At 46.9% G+C, this 24,573-nt stretch overlaps 11 protein-coding genes across 11 annotated transcripts; 5 read left to right on the top strand and 6 right to left on the bottom strand.

Moving 5' to 3' along the window:
- The first annotated feature begins 707 nt into the window (after positions 1 to 707).
- On the top strand, positions 708 to 1,798 carry BKA55DRAFT_565897 (uncharacterized protein). Its single transcript, XM_046192557.1, has one exon. The coding sequence runs from the start codon at positions 750 to 752 to the stop codon at positions 1,770 to 1,772; it is 1,023 nt and encodes a 340-aa protein (XP_046049795.1). The 5' UTR covers positions 708 to 749; the 3' UTR covers positions 1,773 to 1,798.
- Positions 1,799 to 3,637, bottom strand: BKA55DRAFT_565898 (fungal-specific transcription factor domain-containing protein). The gene has a single exon (XM_046192558.1). The coding sequence runs from the start codon at positions 3,561 to 3,563 to the stop codon at positions 1,899 to 1,901; it is 1,665 nt and encodes a 554-aa protein (XP_046049796.1). The 5' UTR covers positions 3,564 to 3,637; the 3' UTR covers positions 1,799 to 1,898.
- Positions 3,638 to 3,920: 283 nt separating this feature from the next.
- On the top strand, positions 3,921 to 5,297 carry BKA55DRAFT_510545 (FAD dependent oxidoreductase; the record flags this gene model as incomplete). The annotated part of the gene is made up of 2 exons (XM_046187616.1): positions 3,921 to 4,101; positions 4,153 to 5,297. 2 exons carry the CDS (start codon positions 3,921 to 3,923, stop codon positions 5,295 to 5,297), a joined length of 1,326 nt encoding a protein of 441 aa, XP_046049797.1.
- Positions 5,298 to 5,448: 151 nt separating this feature from the next.
- BKA55DRAFT_511001 (uncharacterized protein) lies at positions 5,449 to 8,100 on the bottom strand (the record flags this gene model as incomplete). The annotated part of the gene is made up of 5 exons (XM_046187661.1): positions 5,449 to 6,372; positions 6,491 to 6,578; positions 6,603 to 6,724; positions 6,782 to 7,200; positions 7,332 to 8,100. 5 exons carry the CDS (start codon positions 8,098 to 8,100, stop codon positions 5,449 to 5,451), a joined length of 2,322 nt encoding a protein of 773 aa, XP_046049798.1.
- A 2,403-nt stretch (positions 8,101 to 10,503) lies between these two features.
- BKA55DRAFT_689049 (uncharacterized protein) lies at positions 10,504 to 11,347 on the top strand (the record flags this gene model as incomplete). Its single annotated transcript, XM_046199304.1, has 4 exons — positions 10,504 to 10,544; positions 10,593 to 10,773; positions 10,862 to 11,103; positions 11,155 to 11,347. 4 exons carry the CDS (start codon positions 10,504 to 10,506, stop codon positions 11,345 to 11,347), a joined length of 657 nt encoding a protein of 218 aa, XP_046049799.1.
- A 135-nt stretch (positions 11,348 to 11,482) lies between these two features.
- On the bottom strand, positions 11,483 to 12,165 carry BKA55DRAFT_509810 (Mss4-like protein; the record flags this gene model as incomplete). Its single annotated transcript, XM_046187547.1, has 3 exons — positions 11,483 to 11,585; positions 11,635 to 11,872; positions 11,922 to 12,165. The coding sequence occupies 3 exons, from the start codon at positions 12,163 to 12,165 to the stop codon at positions 11,483 to 11,485; spliced, it is 585 nt and encodes a 194-aa protein (XP_046049800.1).
- Positions 12,166 to 12,175: 10 nt separating this feature from the next.
- Positions 12,176 to 13,371, bottom strand: BKA55DRAFT_565903 (glycoside hydrolase superfamily). Its single transcript, XM_046192559.1, has one exon. The coding sequence runs from the start codon at positions 13,292 to 13,294 to the stop codon at positions 12,410 to 12,412; it is 885 nt and encodes a 294-aa protein (XP_046049801.1). The 5' UTR covers positions 13,295 to 13,371; the 3' UTR covers positions 12,176 to 12,409.
- A 1,274-nt stretch (positions 13,372 to 14,645) lies between these two features.
- BKA55DRAFT_593255 (pyridoxal phosphate-dependent transferase) lies at positions 14,646 to 18,494 on the top strand (the record flags this gene model as incomplete). The annotated part of the gene is made up of 7 exons (XM_046195525.1): positions 14,646 to 14,868; positions 14,972 to 15,557; positions 15,608 to 16,328; positions 16,619 to 16,770; positions 17,024 to 17,349; positions 17,403 to 18,202; positions 18,249 to 18,494. 7 exons carry the CDS (start codon positions 14,646 to 14,648, stop codon positions 18,492 to 18,494), a joined length of 3,054 nt encoding a protein of 1,017 aa, XP_046049802.1.
- Positions 18,495 to 19,054: 560 nt separating this feature from the next.
- BKA55DRAFT_511186 (uncharacterized protein) lies at positions 19,055 to 20,038 on the bottom strand (the record flags this gene model as incomplete). The annotated part of the gene is made up of 3 exons (XM_046187680.1): positions 19,055 to 19,473; positions 19,522 to 19,923; positions 19,981 to 20,038. 3 exons carry the CDS (start codon positions 20,036 to 20,038, stop codon positions 19,055 to 19,057), a joined length of 879 nt encoding a protein of 292 aa, XP_046049803.1.
- An 804-nt stretch (positions 20,039 to 20,842) lies between these two features.
- On the bottom strand, positions 20,843 to 22,414 carry BKA55DRAFT_593257 (N2227-like protein-domain-containing protein; the record flags this gene model as incomplete). The annotated part of the gene is made up of 3 exons (XM_046195526.1): positions 20,843 to 21,426; positions 21,512 to 21,890; positions 21,941 to 22,414. 3 exons carry the CDS (start codon positions 22,412 to 22,414, stop codon positions 20,843 to 20,845), a joined length of 1,437 nt encoding a protein of 478 aa, XP_046049804.1.
- An 864-nt stretch (positions 22,415 to 23,278) lies between these two features.
- BKA55DRAFT_538426 (uncharacterized protein) lies at positions 23,279 to 24,058 on the top strand (the record flags this gene model as incomplete). The annotated part of the gene is made up of 3 exons (XM_046190032.1): positions 23,279 to 23,534; positions 23,581 to 23,871; positions 23,919 to 24,058. 3 exons carry the CDS (start codon positions 23,279 to 23,281, stop codon positions 24,056 to 24,058), a joined length of 687 nt encoding a protein of 228 aa, XP_046049805.1.
- Positions 24,059 to 24,573: the final 515 nt, after the last annotated feature.

The following is a 24,573-nucleotide window of genomic DNA, read 5'->3' on the forward strand; positions in this document are numbered from 1 at the left end:
TTCAGCTTGCGTGCCAGCGCCCAAAAACCCGAAACCCCCTGCATTCCGTCAAAATAACAAGCTTTTTCCATTCCCGTGCCAATTTTTCTTCAGTGTTAAGATTAGATTAGGTTGAAAAGTTAATCGCGTGCGTGGCCTGTTTCCCCACTGATCAAAAGGAGTACATATGGATAATATTAACCTTATAAATTAAAGAAAAAACTCAATTGTTTGTTTCCTTGACTGTTTTATTGCCGGTTTGCTTGCCGCGTGTCAGCCCTTGGATTGCTGGTTGATGAAGCGCCACTGAGAATAGCGCCACTTTGACACCTCCAGTGATTGCCCTGATCTTCATCAAGGACAGATATGTACGTGCACCCTTCTCGTTTCGTTTGGGTGACGAATCTGATACAATTGTCGCACCGACCGATCTGTCATTTCTTTGTTTGTTGTTTTGAGTTACAGAGGGTTACACGTTTCCGTCATGATTCAACTGCCGGAGGATTAATGCTTGACACTCAATGAAGGGCCATGGTTTGCTGCTTTGGCGGGGTGTGATACTGGACGGTTCTGTAGAGGTTTCGTTTCAGTGCTTGATTGACCGACCCGGGGACGGAGCCGGCACAGCCCCGCATCGGCGTCGACTTCCGATCGGCTTGGACCAGCGACCGGCTCATTTTGAGTTACAGATAAATAGCATCGTTCTCAGTAGTTTATCATGAAAGACTATCCGTAATTAACAGAATATCCAAGTAAATAATCTGCTTAAAATGTCATACTGGATCGAAACAGAAGACTGGCACACTGCCGGCGAACCCTTCCGCATCGTCCAAACCCTTCCAGCCGGTCATCTCCCTCACGGCGAAACTGTCGCCCAACGTCGTCTCACTGTTATTGACACTCCCAATCACCCTCTTGACCAACTCCGACAATCTCTATGCCATGAGCCGCGTGGCCATGCGGATATGTACGGCGGCTTCATCACGCCCCCAAATGATCCCGGTGCTCATTTCGGCGTCTTGTTCTGGCATAAAGATGGCTTCTCAACGGCGTGTGGACATGGGACTATAGCTTTGGGGTATTGGGCTGTTACCAAGGGTCTGGTGAAAGGGCCTGAAGATGGGAATGTTGATGTCGTTATTGACGTTCCGTCTGGGAGGGTTATCGCGAACATTGCTGTGAGGCAGGGCAAGCCGGTCCATGGCGACTTCATCAACGTCAAGAGTTACCAGATTGCCAAGGACTTGTCTGTCAATCTTCCATTACGAGGCGTTGATGTCAAGGTCAATCTATCATTCGGAGGAGCTGTTTACGCTACCATAGACGCAGCTCAACTGGGCTTCAAGGTTGAACCAAGTCAACACATCGACTTCATCAACCTTGGACGCGAGATCAAAGCTTCTCTAGGCACTAGAGCCCACTATAACACATACGATCTATACGGCGTCATATTCTTCAACGATGAGGGCACTGGACCAGCTGGAGAGGTACTTCAACGCAATGTCACTGTCTTTGCAGATGGTCAGATCGATCGCTCACCCTGTGGCTCAGGCACAGCTGCAAGAGTAGCAGTGCTTTTAGCTGAAGGAAAATTGGGAGCTGGAAAGTCAAAGCTTCTGCACCGATCGATTATTGATACGGTGTTTGAAGCAGATATTATTTCTGAGGAGGAGAGTCCTGTTGAATTCCCAGCTTGTATTCCGAGAGTGAGAGGAACTGCTAATTTGGTCGGGAGGATGAACTTCTTTATCGATCCGGAGGATACTGTATTTCCTGGGTTCCTTCTAAGGTGAACGGACGTTAAAAGAGAAAGCGAACATGTTCTTGAAAGTGGCAGATTCCATCATTATTCATTAATATAGAAAAACACGCTACCATAACCCATGCCATCCTATTTTGTACAATCTATTCCAGTCTATCTATGCCAAATTAAGATTTTGAGTATATGGACTCACAAATGTGTTCCAATCATTCAAATCCTCAGTCACCAAAACAGGTGACTCCTTTTGAGTATGTAAATCTCTCATGCGCCAGACTTTCAAAATCACCGCTTTTGTTCTCTCGACATTAGCCAACGTCAACCCTACCATGGCATCAAGAGTCTCCAAGACAAGCTGTCTTCCAGATAAAAAGGTGCCTTGACCACCGTGAGCGAAGATCTTGTCGTCGTTCAAAGGATCCAACTCTACGGCTGCAACGAACAGGGGGAATAGAAGTCCTGCAGCGCTGCCTTGTTGAATAAGGTTATGAATGCTATGCAAAACCTTGATGACAAGTTGTGAAACCTGTGGTGTAGAAGGATCCGCATCTCGAAGCAAACAGTGGAAGTATATCTGCACCGAAGTCTTCTTCAGATCGACACATCTTCGGACATTCTCATCCATAGCTTCAACCACTGTGATATTGGAGCTCACGAGGGTCAACTCCCTATCAAGCTCCTCAACTTGGACCTCATAGTCCTCTTGAGACATATCTCGGGTTCTTGTCCTTGCCAGTTCAGTGATCTTGAAAATCACAGAAGCCATGGCTGGGCTGCAACCCATCCAGGCATCAATGTCTTCTGTGTGGTCCGGTCTTTGCCAATATTCTAGACCAAATATAGGGGAATTTCCACAAGCCGTTCTGCTGATCACATCTTGAAAAGCAAAGTATCGCTCTGAAAACGCAGCGAGACTCCCAAATGCTGAGTTCTTACTCGACGGAAGTGCAAGTTGCTGACGTTTCCGCATAAAGTCTTGACTTGCCCTTAGGTGAAACACCCATCGATAATCACCATTATCAAGAATCTCGTAAAGACAGAGAAACATCATTGTTGCAGGGACTTGGGGATCCAGGATGACATCTGCTGTGACGTCTGGAGATCGAATTCTTTGAAGAAGACCGGTCAGGGCTTTGCCTTTCATCTTCATTGCTGGACGTGTCCATGATGGATCTGTGATGCTTCGATGTCGAGCAGAGAATGCGAGGACGGATTGGACGAGAAGGTCTTGGCCTGCGTGGGTAAAAAGAGGAGCGACCATGCTTGCGAAGGGCGACGAGAGTTGAGAAGAAGGTGTTGTGAGAGGACATAATCGTAGGAGATAGTATTCGAAAAGACTTGTTTCAAAGGTGCTGAGCGTAGGGAATGATGATATTGAGGGTATGAGTCTCGGTGGTGATCTTTGCCTCCGCATAAGCGCTGAAGACGGTTCAGTTTCGTCCCTCAACTCCATAGCCTCCCTAAGAAGACTCTCTTCATAATTCGGATCATGAACAAAGTCGCTATAATAAGTATTGATAAAATGTCTCGGCTCAACCATCCCAAACCCCCAAACCTTTGGCGCATGAACCTGCGGTGGTCGTCTCTGCCTCGCCCCATCCTTACACCAAACGCCCTCCCGCCCAAACGAGAGCCCCTTTGCAGTAAACTCAGCCTCCCATTTTAACTGCAGCGTAGTATTACACGACAATCCGCGGGACACGCAGTTCCGACATGCAGGTTTAGCTTCGTCGCATTTTACCTTGCGGGACCGGCACGTTTGACATCCTGACCTTGTTCGTCTCTGGACGGGGCCCGTTTTGCCGGGGGGACGGCGGCGCGGCATTGGGGAGATGGACGGAGTAAAAGTGCCGGGAGAGGGAACGGATTCCTTTGCTTATGAGAGTAATTGATTGATCGTCTGATGGAGGTGGAAAAGCGGGGGAGTTTTGGAGGAGGAGACGACGCTATGGATGGGGCTATCACCTGATGATAGCGAATGGGCGATTAAACCGGTTTAGATCGGGTGATGAGCCAATCAGATGTACAGTGTGAATCAGTGATTCGGCAGGACCTTCGACGACATATCTCGGTTGGACCTTCGACAGAGGCGATAGTATCGGGCATTTCCTATATCTTTCATGGTCCGAGCTGATTATTTCCATTCTTTATCCATTGTATCACTGGCTTTACAATCTCAGAAATGGCCTCAACTCTCAGCAAACAGTCCCAAGTTCTCATCGTTGGTGGCGGAACATGGGGATGCTCAACTGCCCTCCATCTCGCTCGTCGAGGCTACACCAACGTCACCGTCCTCGACGTTAACCACATCCCATCACCAATATCAGCTGGTCATGATGTAAACAAGCTTGCAGGCGGGCTAAGTAGGTCATGTATAACACAAGAGCCTATCATGTTTTATTAACGAGAAGCAGGCACTTCTGATAGCAAAGGCGATGACGAAGACTCCATCTGGAAAGCACTTAGCTACGCCGCGGCTCAAGGCTGGCTCCATGACCCCGTCTTCCAACCTTTCTGCCACAACACAGGGTCTGTCATCGCTGGCTCAACACCAAAGTCTATCAAGCAGGTCGTAGAAGATGAGATCGGTGACGACATTGACCAGTATACACCTCTCAACACAGCAGAAGATTTCAGAAAGACCATGCCGGAGGGTATCCTGACAGGTGACTTTCCAGGCTGGAAGGGCTTTTACAAGCCAAAAGGTTCTGGCTGGGTTCATGCTCGAAAAGCCATGAAGGCCGCTTTTGAAGAGGGTAAGAGACTTGGAGTCAAGTTCATCACTGGCTCCCCGGAGGGAAAAGTCGAAAGTCTGCTTTTTGAAGATGGTGATGTTCGAGGTGCCAAGACAGCAGATGGTAAGGAGCACAGAGCTGATCGAACAATTCTGTCGGCTGGTGCTTCAGCAGAGTTCTTCCTCGATTTTGAGAACCAGATCCGCCCTACCGCATGGACATTGGGCCATATCCAGATGACACCAGAAGAAACCAAGCTATACAAGAATCTGCCACCTCTGTTCAACATCAATCAAGGCTTCTTCATGGAACCCGATGAGGATCTTCATCAACTCAAGATGTGCGATGAACATCCCGGCTACTGCAACTGGGTTGAAAAGCCAGGTTCCAAATATCCCCAGTCCATCCCCTTTGCAAAGCACCAAGTACCAATCGAGGCTGAACGACGCATGAAGCAGTTTCTTAAAGATATCATGCCCCAACTCGCAGATAGACCACTTGTTCATGCTAGAATCTGCTGGTGCGCTGATACACAGGATAGAATGTTCCTGATCACGTATCATCCTCGACATCCTTCACTTGTCATTGCTTCGGGTGATTGTGGTACAGGATACAAGCATATCACGTCGATTGGAAAATTCATCTCTGATTGTATGGAGGGCACATTGGAGGAACGGTTCGCCAAGTTTTGGAGATGGCGACCAGAGAAGTTTACGAAGTTCTGGGGTAAAGATCCCCTGGATCGCTTTGGAGCTGACGATAACATCATGGATTTGCCCAAGGGTAATGTAGAGGGATGGACAAATATCAAGAATGATAACTAAGGGCTTAGATTGGACAAGTTCACAATGAGAAAAATGTCGCAAAATTTGTATCATGATGTAACCATTTAAAAAAACTCGTGGCCTTGTATAGCAAGACCAGTGCTCCCTTCGTGTGAATGCCCTTGCGACCATAAATGTTCTCACGTCCACCTTATACCAGAGATCGTGAAACTCCTTCTGATAGCGCATCGGAAAATGCTTCTTCAAGCCTATCTTGTAACAAAATTCCACCACCATCTGAATCTTCACTAGACGAGACATCATAATCTGATTCGCTGTCCGAGAATGGCACAAGTTCCCAGTATACCTCGTCACCATCTTCCTGTAGTTTCCAGACTGCAATTTGCTCCCGTGGGCAGAATCGGTTGTGTTGATGATTACTATCGTCGCAAAAGAACTGGAAAGAAGACAAGCAAACGCCGCAGTTGAAACAGTCAAAGTCGTCCACGCAGGTTCTACACAGTTCGCATAGCTCCCCTCTCATTGGTGGCCAAGAGGAACGTGCCGCATCATCTTGTTCAGATGTCGGCGGCCACGGTCGATCGTCCCAGTAGGGACAGTTGCCCTCCTGCCCATACCAGAACTTTTCAAAATCTCCGCGAGTATACCCGGTAATATACCGCGCTTTTCGTGGATAAAATCTCCTAGTTTCCAGAATGTCGTAGCCGACATAAGTCAGAGCTGCATCCCAGAGATCGCCTCTCGCTGAAGTGCAGAAGAGGTAACAAGCCTCACACGTGGCACCGTAAGCATAGTGCGAAGGTTGATACCCTTCGTAGTCCTCGGCATACACGTCGGCACCATGCTCTATAAGATATGATAAGAGATCCATGTATTCTGGTAGGTACCTGAGCCAACTGTGAGATTTAAGAAAGAGGTTGTGTAGGCAAATTTGTCCGTTAAGAGTGCTGTTGACGTCGTAGCCTTGCTCCACGAGTAATCGTATTTGCTGACATGCCTGGTGTGGTTCTGAATCGCCTCCAATGAAAGAATTAAGGCAAACTCTTGGAATCAAATCCTGATTTTGCCAAGCGCTTGAATTGGCATAAACAAAAGGACTTACAAGTAGCGTCTGCTTCAGTCTCATAGAGTTTACCTCTGTCTAATTAAGGTCAGAAATAGATACAGGCTGGAAATGAAATGCTCATGTCATGATTGACAATCCACTGAACTGCAGTACTTTGCCCCTCGACTTGTAAAGTCACATCAGCCCCTGCATGAAGGAGGGCTTCGTAATGACCTACAGAAACCCCATGCACAAGAGCGAGATGAGATGGAGTTCTACAATATTGTTATTCCAAGCACGAGGCGTTATTGAGGCAAGAGCCATACATCTGGTAGTCCTGATCGGGTCGGGGTGCGACTTCATCGATATCTAGTCCCTGTTCTATCAGGAACTTCAGGACCGGGAGGTTTCTTACTGAATGCTGTTCCAAAGACCATCAGACAGTGTTAAGAGTTTATGTTAACTGTTGATGACTTACATGGAGTAATGACCATCCATATGTGTCATGATCATGGATACTGGCTTCCCCTCCTTCGAATAGTTCGACAAGGTCTTGGACTGATCCGCTTCGGGCTGTATCAAATACCAGAGAGTCTCTGGGTAAGATATTGCAGACCGTAACGCAAGGCAACATGTTGATGGAACTGTTGAACAAAAGCTGCCCCTGATTCACCGACAAGATAAGCATCTTCTTTGTGCTTTTGGATGTGTAGGTAAGTTTTGCGAGGAAGTCTCTTCTGGGCTCCTTTTTGCCTTGTTCCCTTTCGATTTGAGAAGCTGATTTTGGGCGTCTCTTAGCTGCCGTAACTGTTATAACTCCGTCATCTGTTTCAATAGTCTTTTGTTTCAGTTCTTGCGAAATTAAGAACTGTTTGTCCGTCAGCCTCCACAATCTTGCTGCTTCTCAACAAATAAGCAACAAGAGCATATAAATGACACAAACATACCAGCTTGATTGATCATCATCGACGGAGCGGAGAGGATGATATTTGCCATAAGCTTTAGTTCTTTTGAAACGTCTTGGCGACAATTTTGACAAGTTCCTTCTGACTCGACAGGCTCTGCATCTTTTCGGATGCATGCCAGAAGATACTCCAGATCTCCAAGGAGCTCTTCTGAATCATCAGACTCGACCACGCATGGTTTCTCCTCCAGTAGTCGCATCAAACGACTTATACTCTCATCTAATGATTTATCAGGTACGTAGTCCATCTCCTCATCATCCATCTCCGTCACCCTTGCTGAAGTGAATGATGAGTCCTCCTCGGTGATCAGGGTAGCCGTGTTAGTTGTTTGTGGCGCTGTGATGTCTTGTTTTAGTTGTTGCAGAAGGCTAAAGATTTGGGTTAATTGTGTCGCTGTGAACGACCCTTGTTGCACCTGAATAAGATTGAGCCGAACTGTGAGATGCTGTACATGGCCTCTAACAACATGCCGGATCTGGTCAAGGTCCTTTTCTGAGAAACAGAGCTTCAACTTTCTCCAGAGACGACCTCTCCGACCGTCCGAGGCTGAAACGTCAAGGGATTTCAGTTGAGAGTCAAGTGCGGTCAAGTCGTCTTTGCATTTCCTCGCCAGACTTTCTAACTGAGACTTATCGATGTCATCAACGGAAACAAAAGACACTTGCGATAGCCGTTGTAGAATACTCTCGAGCTGGGCAATCTCATCGGTGAGGAAACGAATGATCTGAGGGCCATCTTGGATCGCTGACAGAGCTTCGTGAATTGATTTGGTCACTGAGAAGGCGACAGTGATAAAGGAAAGAATGCTGGCGCCAGCGCCAACAGCCTCCATCTTCTCAGAGTTGAGACAAAAGAGATGATGTTGGGGGAGTGCAAGGTTGAAATATTCGGTCTAGAGCGAAAAGTCCAGCAGGGCTGATTTGTGTCATTGTGAAATCCACAGCGGCAAGCACAGCCTGATTTGTGACTTGGAAGGTACCTTACTTCCATTGCTGTCAGCCCAATTGGTCTCACAAGTGCTAAGCCACCACTTACCGCTCAGAATGCAGGTTACATGTTACAGCACTTCACATCCAATCATTCAAGATCAGGCCGTAGGACTGAAGCGGTGAGCTAATAGGGCAGACCATAGATAAATTACGAATAATAGAAGTTGTCATTTTATCACATGATGTATTTAGAGAAATGAATTGATACGACCGCAGAGGCTCCGCATCACGTCCGAGATCGCTGGACTTCGGGCCCAGAGGACTCGCTCGTAATTGCTTTATGACTGGCTGTGCTTCTGCAGAGACTTTGTTATATATATAGGCACCAGAATATGTTCTTGTCGGGCTCAAGGAGTCAAATCGATTGTCAACCTATTTGAGAGTAACTGTAATCCCTGAGCCAAGTCAACTCTAAACAGTACTCTAGAGACTTCTCAGTCCATAGACACGATTCCGGATAGTGATTAGAAGCGATAAATTCTGCGCACGTGAATTCTGCCGGGAGATTGTCTATAGGTTCCTTGTGACCGAGCTTTTGCTCTGATACGGAGACTCGTGAGAACTGTGATTCTAGCAACAAATGTAGTGAATAAAACGTCGGATGTGCCAATGCATTTCGGAGTGATTAGTAGCTGAGGAGGATTTGATGCATGTAGGATAACATCTATAACTTCCCTACTCGAACGCCTATTGCCCTTCCTCCGACATAAGACAAGCATTCTCTGCCGCACCGTCAAACGATACAACAACCACACAAACATTCCACAAAGAACCCAACTGCACACGAACCACTGTTTTGAAAACACTTCTCACGAATATCAAGCCAAAATGTGCACCAAATATATAAGAACCTGTCTCAAATGTGGTGAAAAGGGGATTATTAGGTGGAGCCAATGTGATTCTTACACGTTATGGCTCACACATTCTCCAACTCCCGCCCCATCCGAACCTGATATCGCCTGGCATGATCAAGCAGGTCGTCCAGACATCGATGAGGTGCCAATGGACTTCTTTACACCAGTAACATGTCCCAACGCGGCATGCCCGAGTAAGAACTGAGGAAGAGAGGAGAAGAATGAGGAGAACTAGATGTGGGAAAGTATAGGAAGGAGCTGCTACATTGGCCATGTACCACAAGAAATTTTTGAGCTCCATGACTTCGAGCTTCCCTATCAATTTCTAATGGTCTGAGCTCAATGTCTTTAATTAGTTTTGGATATTTTCTCGGCAATACATCTATGCTAGTAGCATTGTCATAGTGACCCTTAGTCTACTTTACCAGATTGTCAGGACTGGCATCAGAAAGCTTCACAATTTACAAGTATCATTGACTCCTTTGATAATGTTCCGACCCAAAGAGCCCTTTGAGGGTCAAGAGACAATAGATGCACGTCTCATTGAAACCAATAATTAAGGTACAAATGTCTTATCATCACAATGCGTCAAATTTGCGAAAGATCGGCCTGACGATTTCATGAACTACTTGAGATATGCCTGGAACAAGATGGTCCTACTATTCGAGAGAATCAAGAACTCGTGGAGAGACTGCAAATAATCGAAATAACCCGACCAGACGGTAAATTAACCAAGTTGAGGAAATTCTACCTACCGCTCCCTCAACTTGTCTTCTTACGAAATCGATATCTTCTTCCTAACGAGGACTTCAAATTTCTCAACCTCGAGCCTGGCCTGTCTTCGAGTACGGACCTAGGGCCATGGGCTTTTCTCCGGGACGATATTGGTATTCAGTCAGTTGGCTGTGAGGTGTTCTATCTCACGCTCCGGTATTATGTACGAAAGCATAACGAAGTCGGCACTGTGGAGTTTCCACGACGAGTTTTGGAACTATATCTACGCTTGCAGGCTGCCTGTGAAACGGGCGGGGAGAAAGCTAGGGTTTATATGAGGCGAGCAAGAACCAGAAGTGCTATTCGGTAGCTCTTCTAATCAATACTTTCAGAGACTGGTTTAGGGGATACCCGCTTGCTCTTACACCCAATGGATGGAAAACTTCTGGTTATTGTCATGTCAAAGTCTCTCGGGACCTATCTAACACAATCTCTGACTCTACTCTACTTCCGCCACCCAAGGAGTAGGAAGTCTCCAATTTTGAACTTGCAGCCCTTAAGAAGTTCTATAGGAACACACTGGAGATCATAGATGGGTCACTGGACTCGATTTCTCCGGAGTTCAAGGGGAAGCCTGATTTCAAGAGGGCAAAACAATTGTATCACGCTCTACAGACGATGAAACCAGAGCTTTCAAAAGATGATGTCAAACGAATCAGGTAATGCTCCCTGACCCTGCGCAAATGACTAGGCTGACATTGATTTAGGTCATTCTTCAGGGGGGAACCACGCCTCGTGCTGTCAGAGCAGAATCCTGAAAAGTACCACTTGACCCAGTGTGTCTGGGCACCAAAGTCAGCGAGCCGACACAATGCAAACGAGACTTGTCCGGAGCTTGAGTCCTTCTTTACCGACCTTTTAGGAGTTCACAAAACCGACATTAGCGTTGTCTGTCTCGAGCTTGTCAACTTCTTATGATACTCCATTTCCACCTTTCTATATTCACAAAAGTCGAAGCCACGGGCTGAATATCTAGATCTCAAAGCAGTCGGTTGAAGTCACGACTTCAGTTGAGCTTCCTCGCTCGTTGGGGGCGTGGCCCCTGGGTGATCCTAGCCATCCAGATGCAAAACAGACTGACCCGAAGCTCGTCTACCTCGTGGGAACTATACTCAGGGTCAAATATCACAAAATTTCTGCTATCAAGGATATCCTCGACGGGGAAGGTATTGTCAACGTTGACAAACTACAATGTTCTATTCATTGTACCCAGAACCAGTGAGTTCTCAGAGCACTCATTACTACTAGTCTTTGCTAACTGTGTGATAGGAATCAAAAGTCCCCTCACTTGTTCTCCGCTCAGCCGCCATCACTAGTGTCTAGTCGTTCAACTCTAGACTCAATCCGCACTTCGACACCAGCGCAAGTTGATGGCCTGGCTCAGCAAGTATGGTCGTTGAGCTTCCAAGGAAACAAAGACAACAGCACCACTGAGGACTCGGGTTGGGTAAAATATTTTTAATGGTAACTAAGCCCGTGTGTCTTTCGTGTTCATAGTTGTATTTTTTAATACATAACTGATCGTCTCTGGCGGATTGCCGCACTAGTCCAGTACATCACCCTCAACGCCGCCGCTTCCCAACATAAACATCCCGACTTACTTAACGTCCTTCATGAGCTCGCTGTCTTTATCGAGCTTTGTCCACTTATCCTTTCCATCAGGAATGTCAACCACTCTCTGAGTGTAGAAGATGTGGCACCTTAAACTAGTTAGTTTCATCTTGGACAACCTTTGGTAATGCAACTTACTGTGGCTGGAAGTTTTCTCGCAGCTGAGGCGTATCAAGGTTCAAGAGGGTAGGGAACAGAAGGACCATGTTTCGTCCCTCATCCATGATCCAGCTCCCGCACTCAGCACAGCCGACCTTGCAGGGAAGAACGTGCTCATTCTTCTTAGAAGAAGTCTTGTAGAATCGAAGATTCTTAACGCCGTTCTCAAAAGAGAGGTCTGTCTTTTTGAAGATAGCTGCCCACTGGAAAGGAGCACCTGGAACTTATTAGCCACTGAACATATAGCGTTTCATTGAGTGGAGTACCGTGGATCTTCTTGCAGTCTATGCAATGGCAGTACTTAGACGCAAGAGGCTTGTCGCTGCTCAGCCAATACTGCACTCGACCGCAGTGGCACGAGCCATGAACTTTCTTTTCAAAGTTCTCTCGCTTTTCAGTAGCTTCATCGGGTCTTGTGTAGGGAGGTTGAGTTTCCCAATCATCATGGTTGTCGTGGGAGAATTGGTGCTGATGCCCTTGCATATGCTTCTCGTCGTCGTCAGAGCCCATTGTGATAGATTGGATATTCTTGGCAGTAAATGAATTAAGTTGGTCCCTAGATCTAAATTGAAATGATACGAGATCTAAGATTAAAGAGAATCTGGGGTTTTGTAGAAACTGTCGCGTGCCCTTGATCGACGTGGCGCATGGTTGTCGTCATAGATATATCAAGATGACAAGTCCCCATCATGACCCTCATATTTTTGCTTCTCTCTCGATCTAATCACTCGCTAGGACCATTTCCTCCCTCGATCTATGCACTATTCAATATGTCATTGATCATCTCGGCCCACTTCCACGGCTCCCCGATGTCAGGGCTTGCCTCCGTGACACTATTGTAATATTCCCAGCCCATTATTCCTCCGATCCTTGGGTACCTACTCACCAACTCTTTGAGACACGCGCGGAGTTTTGCTTCTTTTACGTGTCCGGAGCAATTGGCTGGGTTTGTCACTAGTCCGATGACGACTTTTTCCTGCGGCCAGCCGCGCGCGATTATCGTGTCGTAGTCGTGCGTTTTGCTCATGTCACCCCAGCCGCAGTAGAATTGCGTGTTGTACCACGCGATTCGCGAGCCAAGTCCCTTTTCGAGCTCTTCCATGTTGAAGCCTCCGAGATTCTGCCTGTTAAGCAAAGCTGGTGCGACGGGCGCGAGGGTGATGAGGAATGATTGTCCAAAGTCTGTCTTGAGGTGATCAATCAGACGGACGACGCCTCCAAGCGACATGGCCTCTTCAATATCTAGGTCTAGTCCGTCGAAACCCGCCCACGCGATCATCTTGCGCAAGGGTTGATACCATCTGTGAAAACCTTCCAGCGACCCGTCAAGTTTGGTGTATGACCCTTGGGCTGCGCCTCCGAGCATGCCGAGGACTTTTACACCGGCGGCTTGAAGTTGACGTACTTCATCCCAGAGAGGAATGAACTTATCTGCATTGTATAGATCATCGTTGAGGGTGATACGCTCAGGCGTGTTGAGATGGATAGCCGCGACAATGACGTGGGTGACTCCGGTGGCTGGGAGAATTGTAGGTTGAAGAGAGATGTATTTGTTGTCTTTGTAGTTCGTCTGATGATAAAATATGATTCTCTTATAAGGCTTCGGCTTAGCACCAGGATCAGTGTGAGGAACAAGCATTTTGTTTGAGCAAGGCGCCTATAATTGTTGGAAGACGCACGCGGTGAAGCGATGGCATTTAGCGTAAGCACTCTCCAAGTTCGGCTGTGTTGGTAGAGCCAAGCCACCAGAATTAGAGTCTTTTATTGGCCTGGCTGGATATGAGCCGGATATAAGAGATCTCTAGCCATTTGTTGATAACCTTATTCAATCTCAACGAATAGATCAAGGCAACACCTCATAAAGAAACCCAAATTCTCTTATCCGTTGAGACACAAATGCATTATATATATACTTGAGTATTTCGGTTGGGCTTTACTCGACTACGACATGTATAAAGACACAGATTAAAGATACCACTGCTACAAATTCACATCTTACTGGCGAACACCAAGGCAAACTCTCCCGAATATGAAGACAGCTAGGTATCAACAGTCGATGGCAGTGGTATTTTTATGGGAGCCATGACTTTTTTTTCGTCCGCTTGATACACCTATACAAGGGTTATTCCTATCAGGTCACGATATTTTCATAGATACCTCGGATCCTTGGGGAGGTAGGGGCTAGCAGGAAACTTAGGACTTTGATGCTAAGTGATAAAAAAATACTTAGGTAGATTTAGAATATATTAGGATAATTTAGGATAATCTTAGTGGACTCTTTAACTAGTTTATTTTTGCCGCCTAAGTCCAGAGTCTTGCGTCTTCTGACAACCCGAAAGGGAGATAGATTCCAAGACCCTGATAAATGCCTATCTCTCATGTCAGTCCCATATTATGGATACTCTCGGCTATGCTAACTCTCAAGGACATGTAGAAACCTTGCATACCGGATTGCCTAGTATTCCCTATCTTGTCGATCACTATATTGCCGAGGTTGAGGATCTTGTTCGACACGACAATTTCAACCCCATTTTCGACAGATTGTCCAATTCCGAGTGACGAGAATGGCAATATATCTATAAAGAAATCAATCAGACCTCTTACATGCCAATTTCCATCTTACTAAATCAGATATCACATCAATAGTCAAAGTTCAACCCCGCTTGAAGTTGCAACAACCTTAATGCTACATAACCCCACTATCCCAACTCATGCTCTTGCCAGCTTCCTCATTGAGCTAATCTCTTCCGTGCCAAGACATCTTTTTCTTGTTGATTTCCCCCAAAGTCATGCTTAAATCTATGCTAGTTCTCTGATAACTGACGATCTTTTGAATCTGAGGGGAAATTGAGCGCGGAAGCAAGAAGTAGAGCCGTACGTAATAAGCTACCTCTTTAGGAACCAACCTCTGACCATGCAGGCTATAAAAGCACCTATTTCCCTCGTTGGTCAAGCTCTGCAGAGGTATCCAGCTTTTCATATATTCAAAGATGTTGGGAAAGACGATCTTGCTCGGTATTTCGGCCGTATCTGCTGTCAATGCCTTTCAATATGGTTACAACCACGTACCCGTCCGGAAAGACATCCCCTTGGTAGCAGCAAATTTCAAGGATGTTGATATCGGTCTGTATGCGCCAGCCTTTCTCGACCCGGAGAGTATACAGGCGGGTTTCAAGAACGGCACTCAAGGGCCGACCTCTCATGAAGATATAGGTATGCATATATCCGAACATTCCGGTGAACCCACGCTCACAACATGCAGAGGCCTATATGGAAAGCATTGCTTCAAAGAACGATTACATGACCTATCAAACAGCAAACTTTACATCTGAAGAACTGAGATCATTCCCATTTATCAAGCTCTCATCTTCAAAGGGTCCAAAGACTTCAGACAAGGTCCGAGTTTGGGTTCAAGGCGCTGTCCACGGCAACGAGCCAGCCGGTGATCAATCCCTCCTTGCCCTCCTCGGCAAATTCGACAAAGATCCTAAATGGGCCTCAAAGATCCTTAAGAACCTTGATATTGTCATTTTACCCCGGTACAATCCCGACGGCGTTTACTACTTCCAGCGTGTGCTCGCTACGAATTTCGATCCTAACCGCGATCATACTAAGCTTGCACGACAGCAGACCCGTGATATTAAGCAGCTTTTCAACGAGTTTGCTCCACATGTTGCTATTGATATGCACGAGTATGGTTCATCAAGTCGATATGGTAACTACGTTCAAGCTTCTGATGGTTTGTTCTCTGCTGCGAAGAACCTGAACATCAATAAGAATATTCGAGAACTTTCTGAGAAGCTGTTTGCCAAGAACATTGGTGATGCTATGGTCAAAGCTGGGTTGCGGTGGGAGCCGTATGTTACTGGAAGAACAAGCACTGATCCTGATTACGTGCCCAAGTAAGTTTTAGGCTTTCGTTTTGCAAATTCGTTAAACTCACCTGTGATAGGTTCGACGAAGCTGGCTCTGATGCCAAGATTGGTCGCAATGCAATGGGCCTCACACAATCCATCACATTCTTGATCGAGATGCGAGGAATCGGTCTTGCAGACCAAGAATTCCAACGCAGAACTGCCGCTGGTTTAACCATGGCTAGCTCCATCATCGAAACTGCTTCCAACAACGCTCAAAAGGTCTTCAAGACTGTGGAGGGCGGTATCAAAGATTTCATCAAGTCCAGGGAACCCATCGTAATCACCGACTCAACAAAGTACAGCACACGAATGTTCCAGATGATCGACTACACCAATGGCTCAGTCGTCAAGGTTCCTGTTCAGTTTGCGTCTACTACACCAACCACTGCGAACCTAACTCGCTCTCGACCGGAATCCTACCTTATTCCTGTTGCTTGGGCTGATATCGCTAAGCGCCTTGAGGTTTCTGGTCTTGAAGTCGAGACTCTTAGCAAGCCTTGGAGCGGTACAGTTGAAGCTTTGAGTGTTACATCTTCAGAGCTCAGCAGTTCTTACTACGAAGGAGCTGTGCTTGCTACTATTACAACTGAAACTAAGAAGCGGCAGCTAACTTTGCCGGCTGGCAGCTTCCTAGTCAGCACCAGGCAGAAGAACGCAGGACTGGCTTTGAATGCATTGGAGCCTGAGAATATTGATTCTTATGCTAGTTTCAACATTATTCCTCTTGAGGTTGGAGATGAGTATCCTATCTTTAGGGTCATAAAGGGTTAGGGAAGGATTTAGGTCCGACAGAGTCCAACAATATTCTTCTTAAACAAAAATTTACATATAGCCTTTGAAGATTGACACCAAATACATGTAATCACACACTGAGTATTTCTCTAGGTTCCATGATCAAGCCAACAGTAATTTCAGTCCGAAGGCCGGTATTCTAGAATTATCTCAAACTTATATCGTTTATCTTCCAATTCCCCTCATCTTTCAAGCCACAACTAAAATTTCAACTTGAAAAATATGGAGTTTCCTTTTCCCAACTTTATGAATAGATATCCGTTGGATATTGGTTTCGTGGAGTATTGTCACGGCATTCGGTTTCTTTTGCCGACCCGTATCTAGCCTTGACTACCCTCCACCAAGCCAAAATACTACTATACCAAATTCAGAAGGCCGATGGAGACGATGCTGCCGTGCAACAGCTGTAAGGTCATTTATCAATAGTTATCATGAACTTTTGTGTCATTGGACGCGTCTCCTCACTTTGGCTTCCCCTTTTGGATGTAGCTATCTGGAAGACGATAGCTAAGTGCGGAGAGTGGCTTATACTTATTATCCGATATCGCCAACAGCCAAACATTCTCAACTCATTTCACATAGCTTTCTTCTGTCAATATCACAATGAGGCTTCTTACACGGCAGACGGCGTATACGATTGCAAGAACCACCCTTCGCAGCAATAAACTACAACCTAGCTTCAGCCGTGCTGGCGTTTCAACCCTTCATGCCAAGATCAACAGCCCGCCCCCAAGAATCGTCAAAAGTCAAGGATGTTGGTTGGAAACCGAACAAGGTCATCGAATTTTGGATGCGTCTTCAGGTGCAGCTGTTGTATCAATCGGACATAATGAGTCAAGAGTCAAGGACGCCATTGCTGCTCAACTGGACCAGGTAGCATACTGCTACAACCCATTCTTTACGACAGAAGCTGCAGAGAAGATTTCGAGTTTTTTGACTGAGTCTACCAATGGGGCCATGTCCAAGGTTTTTATCGTCAGCTCAGGTCCGTGTCGTACTAAAAACGAATAATCCTGCTGTCTCTAACAAGAATCCTAGGCACTGAAGCAGTTGAAGCAGCTCTGAAGATCGCCCGTCAGTATTTTACAGAATTACCAACACCACAGCCATCCAGGACGAAATTCATTGCACGCAAGCAATCTTATCATGGAAACACGCTCGGATCTTTGGCAGTTGGAGGCCATAAGGCCCGACGTGGCGTGTACGAACCCATTCTTGCAACAAATGTGTCTCATGTTTCTCCATGCTATCCTTACCGAGAGATGAAAGCAGGCGAAACGGAACAGCAATACGTTCAACGCCTTGCTCAAGAGCTAGATGATGAGTTTCAACGTGTCGGTCCTGACACCGTTTGTGCATTTATCGCTGAAACAGTATCTGGAACATCATTGGGCTGTGCGCCTCCGGTTCCTGGTTATTTCAAGGCAATCAAAGAAGTATGCGATCGTTACGGCGCTCTTCTGATTATGGATGAAGTTATGTCCGGAATGGGCAGGACAGGCACGCTTCATGCTTGGGAACAAGAAGGTGTAGTACCAGATCTGCAGACTGTTGCTAAAGGGTTAGGAGCTGGTTACATGCCCGTGGGAGCCTTGCTTGTCGGTAACAAAGTCGCAGATGCTCTGGCTAATGGGTCTGGAGCTTTCTCTCACAGTCAAACCTACCAGGGCCATCCTGTTGCATGTGCAGCTGCATATGCTGTGCAGACTGTTATGAAGGAAGATAACATGCTGCAGAATGTGCAAGACATGGGCAAAGTACTAGGTGAGAAGCTCAAAGAGAGGCTAGCAGGTCACAAGAATGTGGGAGATGTCCGTGGACGAGGACTTTACTGGGGTGTAAGTTGAAGCATCACTATAGAAAGGCTTTGCTAACCGTGACCAGTTGGAGTTTGTTCGGAACAAAGAGACGAAGGAACCTTTTGATTTGAGCGAACAAATCGCTGGAAAGCTACATAAGACTGGGCTGGAAGCTGACCACGGTATCTCATTAATTCCTGCCACCGGCAACCTAGACGGTGTTCGAGGAGATATGGTGATTGTCTCTCCTCCTTTCACAATCACGAAGGAGGAGATCGAGATGCTAGTTGACAAGGTCGATAAAGTAGTCGCCTCTGTCCTAGGAGCATAGATACTTGCATGATAAACTCGCCGAATAATCACATTATAAAAGCCTGCGTCGGTCCACCAAGCAAGCTCGTCCACCGAATCGAAGACTGCGACGCCCAAATCTCCTTAACCTGATCAATAGCCCTCAACAAATTCCAACACCCCGTCGTGTTATGCAACTTGACCAGCTTATCCAAAAAGAACTCTCTATGATCTGCCGTCGAGCTCTCAGCCGCTACGATGAAATACGGCCAAGCTAAAAGATGTCTTCCTACAATATCAACATAAGCGTCGACTTGGCCGAGCGATTGTTTGAATTTTTCGATCATGGGGACGGTTTCTGAGGGCGGCGGGTTGAAAATTGCGCGTTGGACGTAGATGTCGCAGGCCCATGTTGTTAGGGAGGCGAGTTGGGAGAGAAGGTCTTTGAGTTCGGGGTGGAAGCGGTCGCACCATGTTATGAACTCGAGACAGGCTTTTTGTTGGGCTTGGATGAAGTGAACACCGTTGGTTTCGTTGAAGAGAGATTCTCCAAAGAGGCAGACCCTATGAACGTATTAGAGACCGCACTATCGAATGAGACTATTCGACATACCTTAGTATCTGCATCTGCAGAAACCTTCTCAGATCAGACCTCTTATCTTCGGCATTCTTCGCAAGTGCGTTAACAACCACCCGCAGCGAACCATAGATAAGTCTAAAGTTATCACTTCCACTGATCATCTCCCGAATGTGTAGTAGAAGCAACGCAGTGAGTGCAGAATCGTCATCTTGAGGTGCACACTGATGAGACCGCATAATAAGTTCTCGAACAAGAGATCCATAAGCCGCTGGATCCAGAGATATTGCAGTGCCGTTTTGTAAAGAGAGATGCTGCTCGACAACAAGAAGAACTGCTTTTCGGACTAGAGGGTCTGTTTCTGCTCTTGGTAGGACGAGATCACGATAGCCATTGAAGCCCATGTTTATGACTGCGATGAGTTGGGCGATGTTATTGGAGACTGCAGTTAGTTAGAAAGCGTACAAGAAGGGAGTGAAGGGAAACTTACAGTAGCCAAGACAGAACCTCGACTTTGGATCGACGTGATCTAAGCCCCAGTCGATAGATACTGGTACGTGATTTGAGACAACCAATTCTTGAATCTCATGTTCTTCCTCAGTTGTCGTATCGACTTCAACTAAGGATTGCTCGACAGTCTCATAGCCACTTGCACGAAAGGGATCGTTCCGTCTCTTGCAACTTGACACCGATGTCGTTTCCGCAGAATGGGTTTCTATCCCATCAACGATAGGCAATGATTTACCAACAAACTTTCCACGGGCGGCAATGCCATCATTGAAGCGATATCGTAGACCTAATCCACTACACTTGATGCCTTTGGCTGAGCATTTGCCACATGTTGGCTCTTTCCGATCACAGTCTATGCGTCGACGAGAGCATTGATAACATCCTTAGAATTAGGTTAGCGACTACTGGTTGAATTACTGTGGATTATTGGTATAGCTACCTCTGACTTTGGGTCTTTTCTTTACTTTGTCCGACTTCGGAGGCGTTGCGGAGGGCATTGAGTTGGGTCCCGGATGCGGCGGGGACACAGTACTGTGAGCGACTCGCGGATGTGTCGCTGATATCACACCCTGCTGTTCAACTGGAAGGGTATGTCGCAGTATCTTCCTGTCTTCTGAATGAATTGCAATCAGTATGAAGAAGCAATTGATGAAAGAAGTTTGGTGTCGTGATCAGCAAATTGTTGTTATCGCGTCGAGATACCAACGAGATGCTATTTTGAGTTAGTGCATGTCGCTCGCCCTGGCGTACAAGGCGGGGTAAGCTATTCCTTTGCAGGAAATTCCACACGAAGATCTAATCGCCTTGATAACCAGGGCTGCCAGGCAAGAAATGATACATAACTTACTCTGACTACTCTCATCAGTGGTAGAAAAGAATGGCTGTACTACAGAACATTCCTCAAGAAACAATTGCTAGGTCCCTTTCGTAAGACGTTATCTCCCATGCAGCTAAGAAGTTTTGAGTATATCGGTTATTGGGCATGGAATGAGTAGCGTTTTTTAAGCTAAACATCTCTCAAAGCGCATTGATATCAGAAACACAACAGCTGAATCAAGCAGAAGTAGTTTGAAGAGTTTCATAAAGAAGCGACATGTCTGATTGGCCGGGCCCCATGGACAGCAAGACCGTACCAGCTATCACCTTACAGCCTCAGTTGGCTTTATAAGAACTGGAACTTCGCAGTAGACTGGATTTGTATGATGTGAAGTATTCTAGGATTTCTTCCAGATGATAGGTAGTCTATGTCGTTGAGCTTGAAGGGTCTCAGTAATATTTAGTTCTACTAATGCAGTCTCGCCCTACGGCTTCATCGACCTCCTCGCAACCCAAAATTGCGCATTATACGCGCTCTTCGTCAAAGCCCTATCATTAAACCCATAAACAGCCTCCATACTTCTAATCGTCCTCCCCTCAAACGTCAACGGCCCGCAACTGTCCTCCGTATCAAGATACTCGAACCCCATCGCCTCAGTAACCTGCACAATCTCCTCCAACGTCAACTGCACAAACGGTCCAGTTCCGTAAAGCAGCGGTCCAAGGTTTACCCAGTGACCACCTGGTTTCAGAACCTTTTTAATGGTGTCGAGATAACTCATTAGGTTCCGGGCTGTGTCGATGAAGAAATATGTTACGATTATGTCGTAGTAACCGGTTTTGTCGTTGAAGACGGTTGTGAAGTCGCCTTCGGTTAGGACTACGGATGTTGAGTTGAGGGATGTGTCGGGGAAGGTTAGTTCGCGAATCATGTCGGATTCTGTGGCGTGGTGGGACCAGCCGTCGATGAAGGGGTGGAATGAGTGGGTGTTTTGAGCGCGGTTGGCTTCGATGAAGCGATAGGCGATGTTCATATACATGGACCATTCGTTAACAGTCACCTCAAATCCTGAACGATATTAATACTGAACTCATATCTTGGACAGCAGTCTCAAAGACCGCCGAAGTTTCATGCTTGTTCAAGGGGTTCTTACCTCCGAGTCTTGCAATATCATGTCCAAGTCGTCCCAAACCCGATCCAGGAACAAGAACCTTCACCAGATTTTCATCATCTCTCACGGGAAATAGCCCCTGCAAAGTTTTCACAAGACAGGAGAAAGTCTCCTTTCTCTCAGACTCTCCTGCCTCTGTCCAATCTCGCACGTAATGCTTCAAAGCTTGAGATACAGAAATCTTATCTGCAAGCCTCCCCGAAGCATGAGCGGCACTGATATGCCTTTGAAGCTCATCTTCGTCAATACCATAGAAGCTCATGGCATTCTGAACTATGGCATCACAGAGCTCTTGGTTCTTCCTCAAAAGAGCGTCTATGCGAGTGAACTTTTTGGAGTAGTTGACCTGGTGCTCTAGTAACTTTGTTCATGTTAGACTTTCGAAAACGCACGTGAACAGGGCAAACTCACGGATTTTTGAGCTCTGGAAACATGCTTATAAAGACCCTCAAATCGATCAACTTCAGCTTTCTGACGCTCATGGTATCCTCTGTATCCATACAACGCATCAAGCAATCGATGCCTTGGATGCTGAGCATTCCAATTCCCCCATCCTATCGCCATGCTCTTGTCCAACTTGTTCTTGGCTTCAACATGACGAGGGGTATCAGGGTGACAGGAAACCTGCTCTAGTGTAGTGACAACAGACCCGGACTGTGATCGACGGGTTAGCTGGGGAAGTGTGGTTGTCGCGGTGAGCATTCTCTTCCGAAGTTTGTATGCGATGAGGAGGAGGAATAGCAGGAAACAGACCAGGTTGGGGATGGAGGCGAGATCAGGGTTGTTTTGCTTCAAGGCGTCTACCTTGATGTTCTCGTCTGCAGCTGTGCATAACGGTCCGAACAGGAGGGTGAGGGCCGTTGAGGCAATCAAATGTGGCTTCATGATGAGCACCAGTCTCTACCTGAGACTTGAAGAAATGTGTTCACCAGGTCCAAGAGTGAAGAGTGCGATTTCACAGATTATCAAGGTTATGGTTGGTCACAAACAGCGCAAAACTCATCACCAATACCTACCAGCCCATTTTACAGACTTTTATTCCCGTTGTCGAGGAATAAAAAATAAGAGTTGCCTGATTCGTTTCTTGGCCAAGCAAAAGCGCACTGCAGTGGCAGAGTGGATACGATTATTAGTGGTCGTTGGTGGGGTTGTCTAGGGGATCCAGTTTTTAAGGTGAGGACCTTGATGGGCATTGCCAAGAGAAGCCTCACGATGAGCGACAGAGACATCAACGACAGGGGGCTTGGGGTCTTTTTGAGCGTGATCCTTTTGGCTATAGAGACACTTCTGTTTGTTGGTGTGAGCAATATGGCTGGTGGTGACTGAGATTAGAGGGGCGCTGAGTACCTGAATGACATACCTCCACTGACTTACACTTAAATGAGGTGTTGGATGCATCCTGACAGACAGTGACCAACAGTTAAACAGGCCATCTACTCGTCCCAAAGTCCAGCTGAACAGTTCAAGTCGAGAGGAATACACCCCAGCAGTCTCTACAGAGCTCGTAATACCCCCACGCGCTGACAATGGATCACTCAATGCGTCCATTATTCCCTCCCCGACAGCCCGTTCCTTACTAGTCCAACACTTGCATCCCATGAACCTCGCAAGTGGCAAGTCAATTATCTTGGCAGTGCCTGTGAATCACTCTCACTCTCATTCCAAGGGATATAAAAATTTCCTCTCCCACTTGTATCTCACATCAACATCCTCCTCTCACGCACATCAACATCTCTCACGCGCATCAAGATGAAGACCACTACTTTCGCCGTCGCCCTTCTCGGCCTCTTCCCCGCCATCATGGCTCAGGCTCCTTCGCCTACTGAGTCTGTTGGTTGTGAGCCTCATGGTGATCACTGGCACTGCGAGGCTGCCCGTACTGATGCTGTTGCTGCTACCTCTGAGGCTGAGCATGATCATGACCACGATCACTCTGCTGGTGCGACTGAGGCTCTTGCTCCTTCGCCTACTGAGTCTGTCGGCTGTGAGCCTCATGGTGACCACTGTATGTCATTCAATGAGATTGATTGTGATGGAACTGACATATCTAGGGCACTGCGAGGGCGCTCGATCTACTCTTGCAACTGAAGCCAAGACCACTGAGTCCGAGCATGATCACGACCACGACCATGCTACTGGTTCTGCTTCTCTTGCTCCCTCCCCTACTGAGTCTACCGGCTGTGAGCCCCATGGCGACCACTGGCACTGCGAGGCTGCCCGTACTGGCGTTGAGGCCAAGGCTACCGAGTCTGAGCACGATCACAGCCACTCCGCTGGTGCTTCCGCTTCTCTCGCTCCCTCTCCCACCGAGTCCGTTGGCTGCGAGCCCCACGGCGACCATTGTACGTTCTCTACTCCCATTGTTCGTAACCGCTTACTGACTGTTTAGGGCACTGCGATGGTCCTGCTACCGCTGCTTCAGACAGCACTCCCACTTCCAGCGACTCAGCTGCTGTCACCGACAACGCTGCTATTGGCCAGATGATCCCTCTGGCTGGTATGGTTGCTGCCGCTGTTTTCGCTCTGTAAATAGTGTGGTTGAGAATGGATGATCGGGGGATATCTGTGTCGAGCCCTGGATTGATGCAGTGGAGGATAGAAAGACACACTTCATGTAAATTTTGTTTCTTGATGGACTGGAAGCATTTTGACTACTGGTCTAAGAATGGGATGTAGATATGATCCTTAATTACGACTTTTACTTGACCTTGCTTTGATACTGTTGTGTTATGGGTGAGTGTTGGTTGTCTTGAATGGCTTGTCTCTTCAAATGAAGAAGAGCCAATCCAATCCTGCAGATGTCCTTTATAAGCATTTTCAAAAGTTCTTGCTTGTATTTCCTCGTAGTAGTATCACAAACCAATTTCAGAAACGCTTTCGGGTAATTGACAGCTGAGCCTCACTGAAACATAACCTTCACCTTCACCCTCACCCTCACGTCACACGTCAAAACAACCTCCTCAATAGCGTTGCACCCAAAATTACCCATAAACATAACCTTGTTTTTCTCCCTCCCCTACCCCTGTCCTGCATACTCAAATTCT

Source organism: Fusarium redolens (assembly GCF_020744475.1).
Source record: "Fusarium redolens strain MPI-CAGE-AT-0023 chromosome Unknown BKA55scaffold_7, whole genome shotgun sequence".
Classification (NCBI taxonomy): Eukaryota; Fungi; Ascomycota; class Sordariomycetes; order Hypocreales; family Nectriaceae; genus Fusarium; species Fusarium redolens.

Excerpts from the sequence above, each read along its gene's own strand:
- BKA55DRAFT_565897 (XM_046192557.1), top strand. The coding sequence starts at position 750 with ATGTCATACTGGATCGAAACAGAAGACTGGCACACTGCCGGCGAACCC.
- BKA55DRAFT_565903 (XM_046192559.1), bottom strand. The coding sequence starts at position 13,294 with ATGCTTGTTCCTCACACTGATCCTGGTGCTAAGCCGAAGCCTTATAAG.
- BKA55DRAFT_565898 (XM_046192558.1), bottom strand. The coding sequence starts at position 3,563 with ATGCCGCGCCGCCGTCCCCCCGGCAAAACGGGCCCCGTCCAGAGACGA.